General features: G+C 43.3%; 2 protein-coding genes across 3 annotated transcripts in view; one reads left to right on the top strand and one right to left on the bottom strand.

The window, feature by feature from the left end:
* The window catches only part of EDRF1 (erythroid differentiation regulatory factor 1), a 37555-nt gene extending 25798 nt beyond the window's left edge, over positions 1-11757 (top strand). Inside the window, exons 20-25 of one of the 2 annotated variants that reach the window (XM_069461092.1) lie at positions 602-760; positions 937-1086; positions 2485-2638; positions 5261-5376; positions 6157-6305; positions 10944-11757. In XM_069461092.1, coding sequence (XP_069317193.1) covers positions 602-760; positions 937-1086; positions 2485-2638; positions 5261-5376; positions 6157-6305; positions 10944-11118 — 903 coding nt within the window. In that variant the 3' untranslated portion in view covers positions 11119-11757. The remainder of the gene's footprint in view (positions 1-601; positions 761-936; positions 1087-2484; positions 2639-5260; positions 5377-6156; positions 6306-10943) is intronic. The other variant, XM_069461093.1, reaches the window with a different exon arrangement.
* Positions 11758-14065: 2308 nt separating this feature from the next.
* Positions 14066-22269, bottom strand: MMP21 (matrix metallopeptidase 21). The gene is made up of 7 exons (XM_069460652.1): positions 21854-22269; positions 20278-20806; positions 18970-19109; positions 18554-18695; positions 17299-17556; positions 14822-14994; positions 14066-14569 (listed from the first exon to the last, which is right to left on the bottom strand). Exons 1-7 carry the CDS (start codon positions 22013-22015, stop codon positions 14270-14272), a joined length of 1704 nt encoding a protein of 567 aa, XP_069316753.1. The 5' UTR covers positions 22016-22269; the 3' UTR covers positions 14066-14269.
* Between the last annotated feature and the right edge of the window lie 315 nt (positions 22270-22584).

The raw sequence follows: 22584 nt of genomic DNA on the forward strand, positions 1-22584 counted from the left end.
TCTGCGTACTTTGAAGCCATTTAAAAATGACAATAGTGAAGAATGTTCAAGGCATAGTAAATTTTAAAATAAAAGTGACGTTCTTTTTATTTTTCATTTTTAAGTCTATATACACACAGAAAAATGAATGAATAAACACACCAGAAATGTAGACATTACTGCTCTGTGATTTTGTTTGTTTAAATACAATGGCCATGTATTAGAGGATGGGGTGACAAAGTGGAAGGAGTTACTTCTTTTTACAGGAAAAGCTGGCAGATTTTTAAATCTAGTTTAGTAGTTATATAAACTGTAATTTTCGTTTAGAAAGAAAAAAACCAAAGAAAGAAGATGCATCAGCATGAGTCAGAAAACAGCCCCAAGGACTGGCGTCCTGCAGACTGGAGATGGGGATGTGGAGTAGCGTTCAGTCCACTTTCAATAACTTTCTTCAGCAAAATGTTTTCATCCACTTTTTTCCTTTCCTCATAATATTGTCCTTTTACAAACTCTCCCCAAATTAAATGAACATCTGGGTAGTTTTGAAATATGTTCCATTTTAATGCAGTATTGGTATAGGTTCAAACTGAGTCAGAAATCGTCACTTCTTCCTTCCTCGCAGGCTGTCGATTACTATTTGAAAGCTCTAAGATCACTGGGAACACGAGATATACACCCAGCTGTTTGGGATTCAGTGAATTGGGAATTATCCACTACTTATTTTACCATGGCAACTCTACAACAAGATTATGCACCGTTATCTAGAAAAGCTCAGGAGCAGGTAACATTTGCTGGATTATAAAATAAGTCCTCAACCTTATTTATTCCTTTGTTTAATGGATATTGAGCATCTGTTGTCATCTTTTCCTTGACAAGGAGTATTTAAACATTTTAAAAATTCTCATAGTCATATTATGAGTTTGTCTTGTCTTTTCTCCCCCTTAAAAAAAAAAATAGATTGAAAAAGAAGTCAGTGAAGCTATGATGAAGTCCCTGAAATACTGTGATGTTGATTCCGTGTCTGCGCGACAGCCTCTCTGTCAGTACCGGGCTGCCACCATCCACCACAGGCTGGCGTCCATGTACCACAGCTGTCTGCGGAATCAGGTACCGTCACTCCAGTTGAAGCGCAATGCCAAGTCAGTTCAAAGTTTGCTGGGTGCTTCTCTTACATTTCCATATATATTTTAAATGTAATCTATTCTAATTAGCTACTTTAGAAAAACTTGTAGGTGTTTTTCTCTCACCTATACCGTATATTTTTCTCTACTATAATTGGGTCTTAGTTGGCAAAATTATATATTTGCCTGGGTGTGTTACTTAGATTTTTTAAAACGTGGGTAGGCCTTATAGTGATGTATCTATGCAAATTTTAAAGTATGGTCTCCCATCTTTCATTGTGAAATAGAGCATGCATATAAAAGCACATAGAAATATGTGTGGAACATATGTACAGTTTCAAAAACGACAAAAGGAAACCCCTTTGTACCTAGCCTGGAAGTTAAGGGAAGGGTACGCTAGAGAGCCGCAGGTGTGCCTCCCTCGACACCACCGAGATGAACTGCTGTGCTGAATTTTCTACTATGTCCATACCTTTTTTGGTTTTCCCACTTAAACAATATGTTTACATTTTACTTTGTTGTATGCTTTATAAAACGAATCATACTGTATGTGTTCTTTTGTGGCTTATTGCCTTTCACTTCAACATCAGGTTTTTTAGATTCATCCTTGTTGGTGCATGTAGCTGTTCATTTTCTCAGCTCAATAATGTTCATTAAATGAATGTATCAGTGTTCTATGATTAATGAACTTTTGGGTTCTTCCAGTTTGAGGCTATTAGAAATAATCTAGTATCAACAGTGTTATACATGAATCCTGATGCTCAAATGCATGTATTTCTAAGAACATTTTGGGGCTTAGGATAAAAGTACCTTCAGAGAGATTGCATTGCTTCTGCTGGGAGTCTTATGTTTATGGTTTCTCAGTGATGTTTTTTGTTTGTTTTGTTGTTTTTCCCCTGTTGCTTAGTCCCAGGACAGCTTACCTTACAGTCCTTCGGCATGAGTTTACTTCTGCACTGCCCTTATCCTGAAAGTCTTGTCCTTTGAGGTCCAGCTTTATCTGGAAAGGATTTCTATTAATACTTGGCTTTAGAAGGCCTGCAACCAAAATTCAGGTTTGCCCAGATGGCCTAATACCCTGAGAGCAAAAGCAAGCTTAAGAGTGCCAAGAAATCAGTAGGGGAAGAATAGTCTTTTCAGCAAATGGTTCTGGGACAACTGGATATCCACATGCAAGAGAATAGAATTGGACTCCTACCTCAAGTCATATGCAAAAATTAACTGAAAATGAGTTAAAGACCTAAATGTAAAAACTAAAACTTTAAGACTTACAGGGGAAAAAAATAATTAAAAAGCATATAGTGATCCAATCAGAAGACTTACTAAGTAGTGATTGTGAAGCCCCAGCCTTAGGATTTTTTTTAAATTTTATTTTTGGTTCTAGGTTGGTGATGAACACCTTAGGAAGCAGCACCGGGTGCTGGCAGATCTCCATTACAGCAAAGCTGTAACGCTTTTTCAGCTTCTGAAAGATGCTCCCTGTGAACTACTTAGAGTGCAGTTAGAAAGAGTAGCATTTGCAGAATTTCAGATGACCAGTAAGTCTTAACTTTTTCATTTCTCAGATATGTATGCATTGGCTTAGTGTTGGAATGTCTTAGAGTGAGGCAGACCTGTGGATCTCTCTTGGATGTAAGTAATATTGTTTTCTTTTTAATTTGCCCATGGTTAATTGCTTCCCGTAGGGACCAGGAGAAGGCTCTACGCTTTTTGAAGTGCTTTTTAAAACTTAAAGAAATGTATTAGTTATGTTCGATGACTAGCAATATTGAAGTATAGCTCATGAATCCCTTATTTGAAAAAAGTTTTGATAAGTCAGTTTAGACAAAGATTTAAATCAGCATGAAAAATTGGAAATGGAGGAGCAACAGTAAGGGGGTAGTGGTCCTTACTGAATCCCTCTACACATAGAACTGACACTGAGCAGCTTTGGGTTATGGTTCTAGAATAGACACTGCTATAGAGCCTGACCGAGGTAGAGATCAACTGGGAGAAAGAGAGAGAGAATGCTTTATTCTGTTGTTTTCCATGGCAGGGAGTAGGCGGATACTGCAACCACTTAACTTTTTTTGTAAGTTCTCTCCCTCTCACTCACCAGCTCCCTTTACTTGCAGGGGGTCTTTTGAGAAATAACTCCTATCTGGTAAAGAAACAAGAAACAATTATTTGAAGTGTGGCAATTCATTTGGGTTCATTTCAGTTTTTTTCTTCCATAAAATTAAAATAAATACTTTAAGTATATATGACTTTGTATAGGTATGCAGTAACGCTGGGAGGATGCACAAGACGCTGATAACATTGCTTGCCTCTGGGGAGGGAGCCTGGGAGGCCGGGAACCTTGTAAATTTGGGAATATATTACCTATCTAAAACAGTTTCTGCAAATACTTTGTATTAAAATTGTTTTTGTGTCTTTTTTCCAGTATATAATGCATGGCTAGATGTGTGGGATAGTTACTAAGATTAACAGTAGCCCTTTCTAGGGGAGAGTTTGGGGTGATTCTCAATTTTTACTTGCATCTTTGAATTTTCTGCTATGTTTGAATTCCTTAGAATGAGCAGGCATCATTTTTATGGAGAGATACTGGGAACAAATTTGCTAAAGTCATAAATGTGGTTAATGCCCTTTTTTTTAAATGTTTTAGTAGTATGAGTACCTTAGAAAAATGATGTAAATATTTTAGGGGGCTTTGTTAGCCAGGTTTGTGGGTTTTATGAGCCAAGTTAGTAAATGCTCTAGTTTGTAACACCTTTTATTCTCTTATTTTACCCAATATTTTTTTTTCTAGTACATATGACTCAAATTTATCTTCCTCGTGTCTTTATTATCTGGTTCCTGCCCCAACAGCGTTTTCATACATAATAAATAGCTTGTCTTCCAGATGCTAAATCTACACTGAAATCACATTTATCCATTGATTTTAAAGATAACAGGTTATTTATAAAGTTGAGGATTATGCTTTAAAGGAAGAAGGGAAGTTATTTCCTCCCCATCTGTAGAGTTGGGGAGTCCCCCAGACCACACCCTTAGGTTTGGCAGTTCACTGGAAGGACTCCTAGAACTCACTGGAAGGACTCATAGAACTCACTGAAAGCTGTTCTGCTTATGGTTGATTACAGCAAAAGGATATGCATTAAAACCAGCCCAGGGAAGAGGCACGTGAGGCAGAATCCAGGAGAGTTCCTAGTGTGAAGCCTCCGGTTTGTCCTCTCCCAGTGGGGTTACAGATGGCGCTAACTCCCCCTAGCAATGATGTGTGATATGACAGTGCTCATGGAGTGTTACCAACCAGGGAAGCTCACCAAAGCCTTGGTGTCCAGAGTTTTTATTGCAACTTGGTCACAAAGACATAATTTACTGCCCCGTGGCTGATCTTAGTCTCCAGCCCCTCTGGAGATCGAGCTGTTAGCATGGGGCCTGAAGCCCCCACGGTAAATCACACTGTTAGACTATCCAGTGTGACCAAAGGCTTTCCAGGTAAACAAAAACACTCTTATCAGCAGGACATTTCAAGGGCTTAGAGATCACCTTCTAGGAGGCAGGGACAAAGGCCAGACCTCTGTTTGGACAAGAGTAAACCTTTGCTACACCACCACATACACAATCGAATGTCAGCTCCAGGAGAGCAGGAGCAAAAGTGCTTTGTAGTATCTGATAGCTACAGAAAAGTTTTATTCAGAAAGTTCATAAATGAAAACTTGTTCATCTGGTCTGACTTCCTGCCATGAACAGAAAGGTAATACACCTGTTTTACAGGTAAGACAACTGATGCTAAGTGCTTAAGTGACTTGACCAACATCACTTGACCATTTACAACTGGTAAATAATGGGGTGGCCCTCGATCTCCAACCTCCTCTCCACTGGTCCCCTTTAACCTAATGCTTCAGGTACTGGCTTCTGTTCTGAAAACGTGGTGTTCTCAGCTGGACAAAACCAAATGGTAAGGCAGGGAAACAGTAATTATTTATTGCTTTGGCCAGACTTAATATTTTTCTCAAGGGAAAATTATTAAATAGAAGTTGGATTTAGAAGATTTGTTGAGATTCTCAACTGCTTCCTTTATGGTGCTTAAAAATCAGAATTTTCATGACTATGTTACTATTAGATGGGTTTCTAGATTTATATTTAAAGGAATGAACACTTTGTGTTAAATACTTTAGGTCAGAATAGCAATGTCGGAAAATTGAAAACACTGTCTGGGGCTCTTGATATAATGGTAAGAACGGAGCACGCATTCCAGCTCATCCGGAAGGAGCTTGCGGAGGAATTTGACCAGGTAAGTGGAGAAAATCAGTGTCTTTTTCTTGTGTGTGATTTTGAATGTATACAGTAGGCATATGGTATGTGTTTATGTATGTGTGTTTTTTGTGTGTGCATGTAAATACATATACATATATGCTATGCATAAAAACACATTAACAGTGATTTCTTATGTTTGCTTGGTACAATTAAACTCCTTTCATTTATATCTGAAAAATTTTTAAGAGTATGCCTTAATGAGGCCCATAGACCATGCTTAGCAAGTTACAAAGTCTCTTGTTTTTTTGTTTTCTGGAGTTTTTTGTTTGCTTATTTTTTAAGAGAAAGAAAGGCCTATGTCCCCTTTTATAATTTCCACTAAATTGCCTGGGAGCAGTTGAATGGTGAGGGGGCTCAAACAGGCTCCTGGAGAAGGAATTTCTAGTTTTCTGGGCATTCCAGCATTCATGCCACCTGCTATTGCTAAAAGCTTCCCTAAGTCCCCCTGGTACACCCACCTATGGCTTCCCTAACTCTGGCTGGTCAAGTTCTGTCCAGTACCCATTTCCATGTTGTGTCGGATGGTGAGAAGTCAGGATATTTTCATTAAGAATTATTTTCTTCTACCCAAGTACCTATTAGGTATGGGACATTTTTATTATGCGTTTTAGTTTATCAAAGTGATCTCAGGTGTGTTTTTTGTTTGTTGTTTTTGGGTAAAAAGTTTACTGTATTAATGAAACTGCACTTCCATCACTTTAGTATGAAACTACAGCTGTTGGATAGCTTAAGTGAAATAACTTTTTGTTGTTTTTAGCCTAAGAGTGGTGAGACTGTTCCAGCTGCCGATTCTTCTAGTCTTAATCAAGAAGAAGTGATAAAACTGCTCAGTATATTTGAATCTCGGTTGTTGTTTCTTCTCCTTCAGTCCATCAAACTGTTATCTTCTACTAAAAAGAAAACAAGGTAAATTAAATGGTTATTTGTGGGAATTTCTTTCCCAGCACCTTACCTATAAAAATAATATAAATAATCTCTATTGACATTGTAAAGAAAAGATAGGTTGTATTCTTTCTTATCTCTTACGTGGATAGGTCAGGATTTTAAGTGGCTTTCTTTACTAAACTAGATGAGAATCATCTCCATGTAGCCTACTACATATTGAGATTAGAGATACAAAAAATCTTGCTAAGGGTAAATACCCTATTGTTTATAATATTTTCCCAGAGAGAGAGGAGTGACCCTGGATTGAAGATCCTAAATGTTTCTAGTAACACTTCTGAACATTGTCCTTAATGGGAAGTTTGGACTATTGTTTTGATACTGAGGGCCAACTGCACTGCAAAGTAGATGACAGAGCATCAAAGTCTCTCCTAAAGCCCCAGAAATTAATGAGGAGAAAAGAAGAGTGAGCACCTTAGCAAAAAAATGTTCTCACGTGCCTATATCATCTTGTACAATTATGTTGTTTTTCCGGAGTAATTATTTCGGTATTATTAATTTAATTTGAAAATCCAGTAGTAAGTACTAGTTCAGGAAAGTAATATGAATAGTATGCCTTTCTTTTTTTAAATATAAGTACAATTTGGCCATATTACAAAATTTGGAAAATAGAGAACAGAAAAAGAAAACCATTTATCCTGATACATCCATTGTTATCAGTTATCCTGTGTATATTTTACCAGTTTATATCTTAGGGTACAGATAATTTTTGTCTCTTTATTTTTTACGCGTTAATTTATATACAGTAAAATTCGCTCTTTGTGGTGTGCAGTTCTTCAAACTTTGACCAGTGCATACAGATGTGTGTCTGCCACCATAATGATGACACAAAACAGTTCCATCACTCCAAAAATTGCCTCCTCCTGCTGTCCCTTTTTAGCCAACCTTTACCCCACCTTGAACTCCTTAGGCTTTCAGGGAGAAAGGCTTCAGTCTCTTACCATTAAGTGTTACTAACATCAGCTGTGAGGCTTCCGTAGGTGCCTGAAAAAGTTGAGGATGTTTACACTTTCTATTCCTAGTATGCTGAGAGTTTTTTATCATGAATGGATATTGAGTTTTTGTCAAATGCTTTTGCTACATCTGTTGAGGTGACCATGTGGTTTTCCTCCTTTAGTCTGTTAATGTGGTGGATTGTATTGATTGTTCAAATGTTAAACCAAAAATTCCTGGAATAAACCCCACTTTATTGTGATGTATTATTCTTTTTATGTATTACTGGATTCCATTTGTTGATACTTTGTTGAGGATTTTTGTGTCTGCGCATGGGGGATATTGATCTTCAGTTCATTTTTCTTGTGAAAAGTGACTTTGTCTGGTTTGGGTATTAGAACAGTGCTGGCCTCATAAAGTCAATGTGCTTGTGTTCCCTCTTCTATTTTCTGAAGGAGATTAGAACTCCTACAGAATTAGAACTATTTCTTCCTTGAACATTTACTAGAATTTACCAGTAAAACCATCTTAACTTGGAGTTTGCTTTGTTGGAAGTTTTTGAACAATGACTTGAGTTTCTTTTCAGAGATACAGTACTGTGTAGGCTGCCTTTTTCTTGAGTAAGTGGTGTCCATTTCATCTACGTTGATGAATGGATGGGTTCACAGTGTCTCATTATCCTTTCAATGGCTAAGGGGGGTGTGGTGATAGCTCTTCTTTTAGTCCTGATACTGATAATTTGTATCTTGTCTCTTTTTTATTGATCTTTTCAGAGAACCACCATTTTTGAGTTCGTTGATTTTTTTTCTCTCCTTCATTATTTCTCTGTTTTCAATGTCATTGATTTCTGTACTTATCTTTATTACCTTCCTTCTGCTTGTTTGGGGTTTAATTTGCTCTTTTTCTGGTTTTTTAAGGTGGAAGCTTAGATTACTAATTTGAGACCTTTTTCCTTTTTTAATATAAGAATTTGCTTCTAAAAATTTCTTTATTGGCACATAACCATGGACAAAGAAGAATTAAAAAAAAGAAAAAGAAATAAAAATTTCCTTCTAAGCACTGCTTTTGCTTGATCTCACACATTTTGATATATTTTCTTTTTTGTTTGAAAATGATACTCCATATCCCAAGACGTCCTCTTTCATCTATTTGTTATTTAGAAGTGTGCTATTTAATTTCTAAATGTTGGAACTTTCTAGATACCTTTCTATTGATTTCTAGTTTAATTCTGTTATGTGCTGAGACCATAACTTTGTATGTTCTCTTCTTTCATGTTTGTGTACATTTGTTTTATGACCTAGAATATGGTTTGTCTTGGCACATGTTCTATATGTGCCTGAAAAATCTGAGTATCCTGCTGTTTGAGGAAGGGTGTTGTGTAAATGTTGGTTAGGTGAAGTGGGTTCATAGTATCAGTCAGGTCTTCTGTCAGTTTACTGAGAGAGGAGTGTTGAAGTCTCCAACTGCAATTGTGAATGTGTGTTTCTCCTGTCAGCGCTTCCTTTTTGCTTCATGTATTTTTGAAGTTCAGTTAGGTACATACACATTTAGGATTGTTATATCTTGGAGAATTGACCCGCGATCACTATGTCATATCCCTCTTTGATATTAATATAGCTACTCAGCTTTCTTTTGGTGAGTATCTTTTTCCATTTATGTCTTTCATATTAAAATTCAGTTTCTTATAGATGACATATTGTTGGGTCTTGATTTTTTAATCCAATCTTATAATTGGTGTCTATAGACCATTCATATTTAATGGACTCTTTTTCTGCCTTCTCTTGGGCTAATTATACATTTTCTATGATTCCATTTTATTTCACTATTGATTTATTATTTGGTACCACTTTTTAATTGTTTTAGCAGTTGACTTGGGGTTTGCAATATACACCTTTATTCAGAGGCCACCTTCAGATAATATTGTCCTACTTCACATGTGTTGTAAAGACCTTAGAACAATATACTCCCAATTCTTTCCTCCCATCATTTGTATTATTAATACATTTTATTTTTACATATGTTATAAACACAATATACTGCCACTAGCTTTTGCTTTAGGCAGTTACTTTTAGAGAAGTTAAAGATTTAGTGTGAAGTGTGCTATAATAAAGTGAACAGGAGTTTCATGTACCTTCATTTATTCCATTTCCAGTGCTCTTTACCTCTTTGTTTAGGTACCATTTTCTGTCTGACATCATATTCCTTCTGCCTGAAAAACTTCCTTTAATGTTTTCATAGTGTAGGTCTGCTAGCAATGAATTCTGTCTTTTTGATTGAGATTCCTCATTCCTTTTTTCAGTTTTGGAAGATCTTTTGCAAGGTATAGAACTCTGGGTCGACAGCCTTTTTATTCCAACACTTTAAAGATCTCATTCCATTGTCTTCTGGCCTGAATTTTTTTTGTTTGTTTTCTCTTTGAGACAGAGTCTTGCTCGGTTGCCCTGGGTAGAGTGCAGTGGTGTCATGATAGTTCGCTGCAAGCTCCCTGCAACCTCAAACTCCTGGGCTCATGCAATCCTCCTGCTTCAGCCTCCCGAGTAGCTGGGACTACAAGTGTTTCCCACCACACATAGCTAATTTTTCTATATTTAGTAGAGATGGGTCACACTCTTGCTCAGGCTGGTCTTGAACTTCTTGCCTCAAGCTATCCTCCCTCCTCAGCCTCCCAGAATGCTAGGATTATAGGCTTGAGCCACCACACCAGTCCCTGAATGTTTTCCGATGGGAAGCCTGCTGTGATTCTTACCTTTGTTCATCTGTTTGTAATGTGTCTTTTTTTCCTCAACTGCCTTCAAGGTTTTCTGTCCCCATCCCACCCCCTAGCAGTTTGAATAGGATGTGCGGAGGTGTGTCACAATGGTTCCTACCCTTTCTGTTATCTGGTTATATGAACCAGGGGCCTGCACTGCATTTGGTGAACTGCCACGTACTGCCATGTAATTACTGGTCTTTTCCAGGAGTAACATAAGTATAATACATTGATCTGTCATAAGGGGTAAATGTTTTCAGAACAAACTGTAAACTTAAACAGTTTTTAAGGAGAGTACTGTATAGTACTCTTCAGCTGAGGGGCATTCTTCACACAGAAGGCGCACTGACATTTTTAGAGTAAATTGAGGTGCAGCATTTCCTGTAAGTCAGAAGTGTGTGCTTAAAGTCCGAGGGAGTCCCAGCTCTGCAGCCTGCTGCCCGGCAGTTGCTGTAGATGAGTGCTTGTTAGCACCGTGTGTGAGTTTCCCCCTGCCCTAGCTGGTCTCTGCTGTATTTTCTTCCTGGCATGTTCATCTGACACTCTGTTTCCTTGATTGTTTATTATATGTCTTCCCCCAGTGCCCCGCCCCCAACTCCTACCTCAGTAGAATGCAGATTCCACAAAGGCAGGGGCTTTTTTGGTCTGTTTTGTTGACTGCCAAGAGCAGTTCCTGGTACATAATAGGCACTCAATATTTATAAAAGGAATGAACATTGGTTTTAATTGATGTATTGAAGTAAATGTCTAAAAACAGGCCCATGGGCAATAGCTATAAGAAGGTAGGTGTGAAACAGGCGGTAGTGGAACGCCCGCTTCTCTGAAAAGTGACTCTGGGGCTGTTCCTGTTGGTTTTGTTGGATCTTTGAACTATTGGCGGACATCGAAGTTCCCTTTAACTGTCTTTTTTTTAACCCCAGCAGTAACATTGAGGAAGATGTAGTCCTCAAAACCAACAAGCAAGTTTACTCCCAGCTTTTGAGAGCTACCGCAAACAAAAATGCAACTCTTCTGGAGAGAACCGAGGTTATCATCCACCTGCTGGGCCAGCTGGCCCTCGGGGGCAGCGGGCCGGGCAGCAGCGCCGTTCAGTGACCCGAGCACAGGCTGCCGCGGACTCGCTGTCAGTGCCTTCTGAACACAGGAGCTGGTTTGTCCATTCGGTGCTTCATTCATTAAATGGGAGGGAAATACCCATTTAAAACAGGTACAGCAGTGAAAACAGAGTTATTTCACCACAACAGATGAATTATGGTTGAGTTTTTTGTTGTCTTCATTTGAAGTGCTGAAATCAGAATCAAACTTAAAGCTTCCAGCATTTATTTCTTTGAGAAGTACATAGTACCTCAATAGTAATAGACTTGCTGTGATGCAATTACACTTTGGAATATTTTTGAAGTATGTTAAGCTACATGGGTGATGTTACTTTGGTCAAGAGAACTTTTATCCAAATGATTTTACAAGTTCAAGTGGGTTAAAGAAACTTCCTGTACATCTACAATGTTTTCTTCTAAGTTGCACAGAAAAAAAGTGTGCCCTTCTTAAGCTTCGGTGCAGGAGTTTTCAAAGACTAGCTGTTGTGCAATTCATTGTATTTAATGCATGTTCCAAGGGGATTCACTTTCCTTTGACTTTATATGATGATCAGGAATAGGTACTACCCTTTTTTTTATTTTAAACTTGAAACTGTGAATAAGGTAAGAAAACTATTTTGAATAAATTATTTATTTAAAATGTCTTTGTATTTTTCCATTTTGCATTCTTCACATTGAGTTTTGATTTGAACTCAGTCTGATTAATAAACTTTACAAAGTAAAGCTCAAAACATTAAAAGTAAAATTCTGCCATTCACTAAATTCTCACTAGAATATTTTATTACTGGCTGCTGCTATGTGGCTCTTGTCCAGTTGCATACAAACGTAACTCTTTTTTTAATGCCTATAGTGTACAAGGCTGTATTTGTCCTTCATAATTAGTACTCTCAATTTCAAGGAAGGCAGTGTAACATGTAAAGCAGACCGACTCTTCCATGGCGGGGTGAGGTCTGTGTGTGCCCCTGCTGCAGGCAGGTCTGCTGGCCAGGACCTGGGGCAGGTGTACTCGGGGATGCTGCCGACCGTGCGGGCCCGTGGCGGCAGTGCCGTTGTGCAGGTCCTCTCTGTTGGCCAGCAGCCCCTCCTGCACACTAGGAGCTGGCTGAAATAAACTGGTTTTAAGTTGAATTTTTACAATCTGCTTTCTCTTACACAGATTTTCAGGTGTTTTCATTGACAATAAGTTGATATCCATCATTGCTTGACAGAATTCTCTCTTGCCATTTGTCTACTTCCTTGTTTATTTAGTTTGCATTGTCCTGGGGACAGATTTGCATCTATTTGCAAAAATTAATCACTGAAGCATTTAAAGTTTTGCTCAAGTTGTGGAAAGCAGTTGTGTAAAATCAGTAATGTCTCATTTCAGGACTGCTGTCATTCTGTTTCTGCGTGCAACAAGTGCACACACAGGATAAAACTGTCTTTACTCTGCTAGTCCAACCTGGACACTTCCATTGATTAGATCATCTTTTGGGTTAATGGGTGAAAAAAAGGATTTTCCTACTTATGTAGAAATCAGCTGGGGTCAGGGTATTAGAGTTGCTTATCTTGTCTCCCAGCCCCTCTCCTTAGCTGAACAGCCTTTCAGTAAAGAGGAAAAGGAAAATTTGTTTTTAAGCAAGAAAATATAAATTCTAGCCATCTTCCTTTGTCAAAGCAAAAACATGGAAGTTCCTACAGGGAAGAAAAATTAAATGCATTTGAATTTGCTTATTTTAATTTAGATTAAAGCTTCTTAAAATACCTGTGTTTTAGCTGTTCTTTTAGAAGAAATGTGGTATTTGTGGTCTGTTCATTGAGGCTACTGAATCTTTTTTAGAATATTTCATTGCCCAAATTTTGTCCACATTGTTACATATAACGTTGAGGTTTTTGTTTGGTTTTGTTTGAGCTAAGAGTTAATAGATCTGGCTTGGTGCAGTGGCTCATGCTTGTAATCCTGGCACCCTGGGAGGCCAAGGCGGGAGGATTGCTTGAGGTAAGGAATTCAAGACCAGCCTGAGCAAGAGTGAGACCCGGTCTCTACTAAAGATAGAAAAATTAGCTGAGTGTGGTGGCACGGGCCTGTAGTCCCAGCTACTTGGGAGGCTGAGGCAGGAGAATTGCTTGAGCCCAGGAGTCTGAAGTTGCTGTGAGGTAGCTAATGCCATGGCACTCTAGCCCAGGTGACAGAGTGAGACTCCGTCTCAGGAAAAAAAAAAAAAAAATAGAGTTCATAGCTCTATTATGTAAAAGTTAAAGGGATATAATGCCTATCTTAAATATAACTGATACTAGAAAAATAAAATTATCCAACTAGCTTCATATAGAGTGTTTACTGCTTTGCAGAGAGAAGAGAACACTAAATGAATTCTAGTCAGCCAGAGAAACTGTTCTCTTCAGGACCATCTGGGATGCAGGTCTGCATTCAAACAAGCAGGCACCTCTGGTGGCAGGGCCGGAGACCACCACAGGGACGGAAAGAAAGTGCAGGGGGCACTGGGTGGGAATGCGGAGATGGGGGCCCAGGGCTACCACTAGGTTTGACTTTTGGAAGGACACAACTAATGAAGGTTGGTTTCTTGGACTGGAAAGGTGCACAGTAGTATCTGTCCTGCCACTCTGACAGACCTGCGAAGATCAAGAGACAAATACATGTGAAAACCTTCTGTGCACTGTCAAGTATTAGAGAAATGTCATTATGACAGGGATTTTGGAGTGTAGTTAATTTGAATTCTGTGACCTTTCCCACTGACTCCCTCGGTAAAATCACCGCCATGTAGCTGAGAGTGGCATCTCCTTCCTAGGCGGCTTGCCCTGGCCCTGGCTGCCTTCCCCATGCTCGCGGTCAGAGGGGCGGGCGGTGTCGGGATGGCAGCAGAGGAAACAAAGACAGGGAGTCCCCCAGGTGCTTGGGTTTGAAATGGTTTTTTTTTCTCCTTTCCTAAAAAGTTAGTAAAATCATTTGGTGAATTATTTTTTGCCTGAGCAATTGATTTTTAAATCAAGTACTTCTAAAGTTTCAAGTAAGGCTTTTTCTATTGGGTTTTAGCTTTAGGGAGCTATATTCACTTCAGCTACTAAAAAACTGGTTTGTTTTCTTTTTGAAAGAAATCAGATTTTTTCCTCTTGGAAGAGAAATGCTATGACTGTCTCCAGTTTCCTCTTTCTCATTACATGTTCAGCGTGGAGATGTGAACGTCACAAATGTCGAACCACTTCTCTGAAATAGGCTTTTTTGGAAATAAGCCGTTAGTAGGAAGCCAAGAATTCTGTTGTTTGTCCTTGTCATTAACTACTTTCCAGTATGCATTGTCTTTGAAAAAGAAAATGGAGTTGTATGTATAGGAGTAGTAGGCTGAATCTATATTTCTGAAAGGGTGATTTTGTGGTACGATCGCCGGAAAAACTTGAGTAATCTTCATTGGATAAGAATTAAGTACTTGATTTCTGTTGACATCAAATGCAAATACCTGCAAAGTAAATTAGACAGTAAGATGGGCTTTTCTGAACATGATTGATTTTTGTTATGTTATATCACTGAGGTAAGGCTGACTTTGCACCAAATTCTTCAGACCTGACCTTCTTAATTTTCCATCTGAATGATCTGTCATTGCTGTTTAGCTCTGAAGTAATTGAGAACAGCATTTAACTAAGAACTTGTCGTCTGACAAATCTCAGTCAAGGGAGACAGGAGCAGTGTTAGGCTGAAGCCTTCCACTTACCAAGGACTCCTTAAAGAAGTAAATTAGCTGCTGCCTCCGGTCATAAAACGCTGTGTCCAGGGGACTTGGGATGCCAGGAAATCCTTCTGAAATCAATTTGGGGTAGCTTTTTCCTTGTTCATCTTCTGCATCAGCCTGATCCTTGTCACTGTTGTATCTCCAGTACTGATTTCCTGAGAGCCAACCAAAATATGTTCATGTGGTTTATTAATATTAAATAACAGGAAACATAACAAGAAGGACAGCTTTCAGTTCAGGTCCCAGCCAGTTATGTGTGCCGCTCAGCCACGATCCCAGGAGAAAGGGCTTTCAGCATCTGAGCGAGGCCTCCACTCAAATGGATGATTTCCCCAGCTCTTGAATTACTTCTAGATTTGACCCCATGATGCATTTTTCTTACAGATCATGGCTGCAGTTAGAATGTTGGTACCTTTCACAGTGAACCCAGCCCGTGAACATCAACAACAAAAATAATGTGATCTTTTTTTACCTTACATATCTTAGTTTTTTTCTTCTTTCATTATAGTCTAAAGATCTTCCTTTTTACATGTCAGTGGCCCATGGGTTAGAATCATTTTCCCGTCATCATTGATGTGAATCCTCTTTTTACAGAAGAAATCATGATGCTTATTTTTGGATTATACCTTTTCCCAGTGTTTTAGAATCATTTAATTCCACCACCACCTCCATTTTACAAATAAGGAAACTAGAATAAAGAATTGTAGTGACTCACCCGAATTCAGACAGCCTCGGGCAAGCCAGAGACACAGCCCAGGGCTCTCCAATTCCACCCAAGTGAGACTCTACCCACTGTCCTATGAAATGATATCTTGTAACTTTGTTCCATTTTGTTTCAAAGTTCAAATGCTAGTTTCATGCTCTGAAACAGTAGGGGGTTATTCTAGGCTTTTTTCATTAGTTCCTAATCCTGCATACTTGGCATGTTGCCAACACACAATAGACTAAATCCACTGAGTTAGATATTTCTGTGTTCACAACTCGTAGAATACCTTAAGCAGTTACACTCCTTAGCAACCAAATATTTAATATATTTGGAAAAGTTTGTGATTGAGAACAATGTGACATATGTCCAGTTAGACATGCAATTCACTCGATCTGGATTTTTTTTTATTTAAAGTACTCACAGCAAATTAAATTTAAGACATTTTTAAAGCTCCAAGAATAAAATACAGCTGTACTGTAGCAGTTCCCCATAATGACCTACTTCTATAATTAAGATTGAGTGTTGCCAACATAAATTCTAGTTTGAGACTGCTTAAAGCCCTGGAAGATGTGCTTCCAACTCCGAAAGACCTGAACTGTGAAAGTCTGCTGGAAGGCAATTTCTTCATGTAACAGAATTAAAGTAATTCTTCCTTTGTGTGATGTGAAGGAAAATTTGGACCAGATTTATACACAGGATCCTTATGATAAAATTTGCATATAAAGTTCTTTGAGTTTGGCTCTTGCCTTGTCAACTTTTTGAGCAATTTAAAGCAATATAGTTCTGTTACTAGGATTCAGGCCGGGAGAGTGTACACAACTTGTCTCAGGGTAGGAAAGATCAGTGACCACAAAATCATGTTTGTGATCCGACGCTGTGTTTGGTTTTGCAAAGGTAGCATGTGTATGTGAACTGGGTACAGAGGTCCTTGACCAGGCCTTTGGGAATAGGGGGAAGCAGCTTCAAGAAGCCCAGACCTGCTGCCCTTTGCACATTCACCAGGACTCCAGGCCCCACCACCTCAACTTCTGCCTCCCAGCAAGACATTGACCTTCCCTGTCCAGAAACTGCCCTTGATTGCTCCCTGTCTGCTCAGCGAAGTCCAGCCCCTGACCCTGGCATCTGAGGCTGGCTCCATGGTTGGGCCAGCCGCTCTTTCCAGCCTAATCTCGTCCTGTGTTTGTCCCCTGCTACACCTCGAACCCACTGGTGCACAAATGTGTCTTTTTCATTCCCAGCTCTCAGGTATTGCCCCTGCAGCTTGTCCCTGACCACCCACCCTCTCTCATACCGTTCCAGGTGCCTTTTCCTGCGCCTTCAGATCCCACCCCAGCCCTGAGTCCTGGGACGCCAGCACCCGATTACAGGTGGCAGTGATCACCTTTTCTGCTTGGTCTACCCCTTAAAAACACTTACATTGGTGGGCTTCCAAGGTTTATGTGGTTTTTTCCTCCTCCGGAGCCAGATTACAACTTCTGTAGAGCAGGGCCCTTTCTTACAGTTTTTTGGCTACCACGTCAGTGTCTAGCAAAATTCGTTCGCTCCTTCATTCATTTGATAACTTGAGCACCTTCTTAAAAAGGTCAGGGGATACGACCCAGTCCCTGTGCTTATGGAACTTGCAGTCCAATGGAGCAGACAGAAATTAAGCAGGTAATTACAATAGCATTACAACAGATTCCTTGGTAAGGGCTCAAACATTTACTATTAATAATTTGTTAAATAAGTGGAACCGTCCATGAAGAATCTTTACCTTTAAAAAAATAACGTTCATCTCTTTTCCATGTCCAGATGTGGACGAAAGCATCTATGTTTTGCGTTGGGATTCCATGCCAGCCGACGAGGATTTGGATAGGGTCCCCATAACGTGTCCTATTGTTTCGGTTTTCATAAAGCCAGTACCAGCTTTTGCGGAAGAAATATGTGCTAAACCTCACCATCGTTTCTCCATATTGGTTTCTCTCTTTGCGAATCCAGTCAAATGCAGTATCAAATGATCCTTCACATGAACCTTGAAAAAAGAAAAAAAATCCAGCTCCTTGGCACATGGTGCAAAACCTAACTTCTTCACTTTCATGTGTGACTTGAAGCGATTGCAAAGCTTGAGTTTTCTATTAAAACACCTTAAAGCAAGACACCGTGGAAGACTGGAAGTGGGCTGGGCAGGGAGCTGGGGGTCCCGGGCTGCCTACAGCAGTCCTGGCTCACAGGGCTGTCCTGGCTCCTCACAGTGCTCCCGGTCACTCTCAGGTGTCTCCGTGTGGATTCTGAGTCATTAGGGAGGACCACCCTAAGTATAGCTAGTTGACGCCTCCTTTGACAACCAGTTTGACATCATTAGTGGGAAGAAGTTTAATTCTGGACACACACAAGAGTGGGATTTCCACTGGAGGAAATAGTTGTGTCCTGGCTTTTGTTGTCTCCCAAGACTCTGAGTGCTGAGATCAGGAAGATGTGAGTGGAACACAAATGGGGACAGTCTCTGTTAAATGGAAAGGAGGACAGCTCTCCTTCCCTTGAGCCTCTGTGCTAAATCACTAATCACTTAAATAATTAACTGCTAGTGCTTTATCCTGAACAATTAGGCAGAGATTAAAGCTTATCCTGGCAAGGCTAAGCTGCTCTTTGCTTTGGGATTGCAGTCACCTTCTTCCGGTGGCTTCTCTTGTGGGGTGCCATGGCACCGGTGGCCTGCTCGTGTTTAGAGAACCACTGTGCTCTCTTTCCCCCAGCAAGTGTATGTGACACGTGGGAGAGAGGACACAGGAGGGACTGTCCACGGGAGTGTGCTTTGTCTTCTACTGTGGCCACAGTCTGGGCGGGACCACTTTTAACTAAGAATTGCACCATGGAGCCAGAGGGCAGCTACTCATGGGTGATGTCAGAGTTGTACAACTTTGTGCCCCTTGGGGACCAGGCTCCCAGTGAGGGGCGAGGGGGATCCTGGGCTTTGGAGTACTGAGCATCCGCTGTGAGCACTGGGAATGGCCTCCCCAGGACGGTCTTACCGTACAGCCTTTGAATTGCTTTTCTGTCTGACCAGTCCAGCTCAAACGCAGGCTCCTGGGGCGTGTAATTTGGTTGCATTATGGATCCTGTCCTGTAGGTGTGAGGCAAGCCGAGGACATGGCCAATTTCATGCACGGCCACCTAGAAGAGGAGCACGAACCATCGGTATGGGGCCAAGCCAGGGCGATTGAGTAGCCCTGGGACTGGTCCCCACGTTACAGAGGGCAGGCCTGTTCCCCAGGAAGAGCTGTGCTTGTTAAGGAGAAGGGGAACAATGGCGGGAACTGGGGAACCACAGACGGATGAACCTTCACAGGAGGACGTGGATGCTCCATTGGAAATGCTCTGGCCTTTTGGACTCCAGCCCCTGCTGACTGCCCTTGCCTGTCAACGTGAGCAGCGCAGGACCACTGACCTTGAGAAGGCTGATGCCCATGTCACTGGTGGGAGGCGTGAAGTGTTCGTCATCATCAAAGTGAATGTCGCCCAGGCGCCAGGCATGAGCAAACTCCTGTCCACTCCCATCAAAAACCCAAGGACAGCCCAGGTGCCGGCCTGGTGAGGGGAGAGGAGGTGGTCCAGGTGAGCGAGGAGTGCCCATCACAGATTCATCACCTGCCGGGCACAGACATTGATGGGGTTCCAGCCTCGAGGAGCTTGCTGGCCGGTAGCAGAGGCAGACATAGTGTCAGCTCCTGGCTTAACTCCTCAACGGGAGGAGTACAGCAGACACGGTTTATAAACAGTGTCTACAAAGTCTAAAGACTGTTAGTGGCCGGGCGCGGTGGCTCACGCCTGTAATCCTAGCACTCTGGGAGGCTGAGGTGGGAGGATTGCTTGAGCTCAGGAGTTCAAGACCAGGCTGAGCAAGAGCGAGACCCCATCTCTACTAAAAACAGAAAAATTAGCCGGGTGCAGTGTCTCAAGCCTGTAGTCCCAGCTACTCAGGAGGCTGAGGCGGGAGGATCACTTGAGCCCAGGAGTTTGAGGTTGAGCCACCATAGTATTGAGCTATGATGATACCACTGCACTGAAGCTGGGGTGACACAGCAAGACTTTGTCTCAAAAAGAAGAAAAAAACGGCTAGAAATAGAACGAGTGCCAAGTGCTGTGGGAGCAGAGAGGAGAGGGATGGTTTTATTCTCCCAGCCAGGTGAGTGTGGGGCCGGGGGACAAAAGTGGTGACTAAAAGGCCTGTGGGGAGAGAGATGAGATCTAGACCCCGACCTCCGAGTAGGTCGTGAAACAAAGGAGTTCACCGGCTCCTACACTTGTATGGTTTTTCAACCAACCGTGTCCCTCTACTTATCACTTTGGAACATTAACCCAGTGAGACCAGCAAGACAGCTGTCAGCACCCCAAGTCGGCAGATGGGGCTGCAGAGAAGCTAAGCCATTTGTCCACATCCACCTGGCAAGGAGGCGGTAGCATCTGGGCCTGAGCCCTGTGTCCCCTGACTCGGTCCTTCTCCCTGGGAGGAGGTAGAGGGTGGGGGTTGGCGCGTGCCGAGCCCCTCTTTTATAATAAGGCAATGTTCACAGAAGGGGTCAATCTGCCCTGCCCTGAAGGTGTCACCCCAGAGCAAGCCCAGGCGGTAGGGGTTTGAGCCAGCATTCTGCAGGGCACTGAGGCCGGGCAGAGGCTGAGGTGGCGGTTGCCCATGGCCCAGTGGCTGGCTCTTAGGCCCCGGGAAGCAGGAGGAACCAGCCGGCACCCTTCTCACCTCTTCCAAAACCCAGTTTTATGTCGACTATGGCTCCAGGGGCAGTGAGATCCTCCCGGAAGTCCAGCGGCGTCACCTCGCTCCACATCCTGAAGGCCAGTCTGAAAATGTGTCTCTGCTCGTCCACGGAGAGCTGGCTGCTCAAGGCCTCGTCCACCAGCCTCCAGCTCAGGGTCTTTTTGGAGAAGGCCCTGAGGGCCCCTCCATCCGGGGGCTCCTCCTGCTGCCGGCCTGGCCTGGGCAGCAGCATCTGCAGGAAGCGCTTGCGGCGGGCCCTGGGGTGCAGGCCCTGCAGGGGCGGCGGGGCGGCAGGGGGCAGCAGCCTCACATCAGGGACTCCGCAGCGCGGCCTGTTCATGGCCGCCAGTGTGGCCGCGTCCAGCTCCCCGCTGGCCGGCAGCGCGTTCACTCGCTGGAACCTGCGCACGGCCTCGGCCAGGGCAGCGCCCTTGGTGGCCTCTGGCGGCCCCTCAGGGCTGGGAGCCCAGGCGGCCTGTGCCCCCGACCAGCCATATCTGGACAAGAATCTCTGTGGGAGAGAAACACCCAAATGTGTGGGGCCGCCACCACCCCAGCCTGCGAGAGACAGAGCGAGGCGGACACAGACAGGTGGGATCTGCCTGTGGCCTGAGGGGGAGACCTGGGCAGGCCAGGCGGGTGTGCGGCAGGGAGGAGAGGGCCGTGGCTGCAGCATAGAGGACAGGGTGGGAGGTGGGGACTCTGAGGAAGGCCATGTGTCACAGCCTCGTGTCACAGCATGGAGGAGGCTATGGAGAGGCCTGGCCTGTGAGCTGGGTCTGAGGACCTGGGGGCTTCTTCCCAGCCCACAGAGGCAGGGAGGCAGGGGCCGCGGTCAGGCCGTAGCCCTGTGACAGGGCAGCCCAGGCAGACCTGGGCCAGCTGTCCTCCCTCACTGCCCTCACCTCTAGGCCACCCTTGGGCCTAGGGATTAACCTAGGAAATCCCAACCATCTGCTTGCGGTGTATGGTGTCCGCCAAGACCAGTGTCCAGGACGAGTCTGAGGGTCTCATCCTGTCCACTCCCTGCCCTCCAGGACTCTCCCCCGTTGGAGCCCTTGCCCAGGTCCTTCACCCGGAGCTGCAGCGAAGGTGACGGAGGCCACACAGGCAGCTCTGCTGAGGCGCCGGACCCTGCTGCGTATGGGACCTCTGCAGGGGCCACCCCCTTCTCCGAATCCTCAGAGACTGCCATGGTGGACAGCCATGGAACGCCATCGAACAGTGACTTGGCTACTTACAGTGTCACGTGCTTGCATGTAGACAGGCACCTGACATGTGAGTCTGCAGGCCGTGTGCACGGGGCAGCACTGATCCCTTACTGGCGGCCGCCCTGGGGGGGCCGCCAATTGACATCAAGTTAAGCGTCAATTCAGCATCCGCTGCTGCAGGAGCCACAGAAGCTCCCTCCCACCCAGCCTGCCTGGCCCTTATTGGCCTTTGCACAGCCCAGGCCTTCACCGCCGTATCCTGGCCTGTGCATGTGTGCACGCGTGTGCACAGGTGTATGCATGTGAGTGTGCGTGCAGCTGATGCTATTCTTCCCCCGCTCTCCTACCTGAGCAGCGTGGAGGTCGGTGATGGGCTTGGCCTGGCGCAGGGGGGATGGCTCCAGGTCCGAGTGGTCCCGGCTGTGGAAGAGGGTCTCGGGCTGGGCAGGCCTGGGGGCAGCAAACCAGCAAAGCAGCAGAGTCGGACGGAAGATGGAGGCAGCGAGCATGGTGGGATGGGAACCCCTGCGCTCCCTGCCTGGCTCCGTCCCCGTCTCGTCTCCCTCCTTAGGAGCCAGGCCTGGGGCAGCTTTTGTAAGTGTTTCTCACTCAGCCCTGAAGTGTGCCCGTCACATGGCAGGCCCCCCGGTGCTGCCTTTGAAGACCCCAGGACCACCTTTCTCTTGGGTGTGAGAACTCCTCTCCTTTCAGCCCCTGTGTTTGCACAACCCTCAGGTAATTGCATCCCAAAGTTGCAAATGCCTGCGGACTCCATTTCCATGGAGATAGGCGCGTGGGGGAGTTTGCCTACGTGAACCCTGGAATTGCTACGGATTTCCACTGGCTCCGTTAGCAGAGCCACAAAACCTCGTCCCTAACAACCTGCGTCTCAGAACTGGGCCCGAGCTAACAGCCATGAACATTAGTTTGCTCATAGTTTGGGTCAATTTTCTTTTTCGTGGTGAATTGGGGTTTGGAGATTTTGTTTCTCAGATTTTTTCTTGTTTTTATTTTTTTCTTTATAAAAAGAATACGTAATCAGTCAATATTATACATTTTAAAAGTACAGAAGCTAAAG

Source organism: Eulemur rufifrons, chromosome 28 (genome assembly GCF_041146395.1).
Source record: "Eulemur rufifrons isolate Redbay chromosome 28, OSU_ERuf_1, whole genome shotgun sequence".
Taxonomy (NCBI): Eukaryota; Metazoa; Chordata; class Mammalia; order Primates; family Lemuridae; genus Eulemur; species Eulemur rufifrons.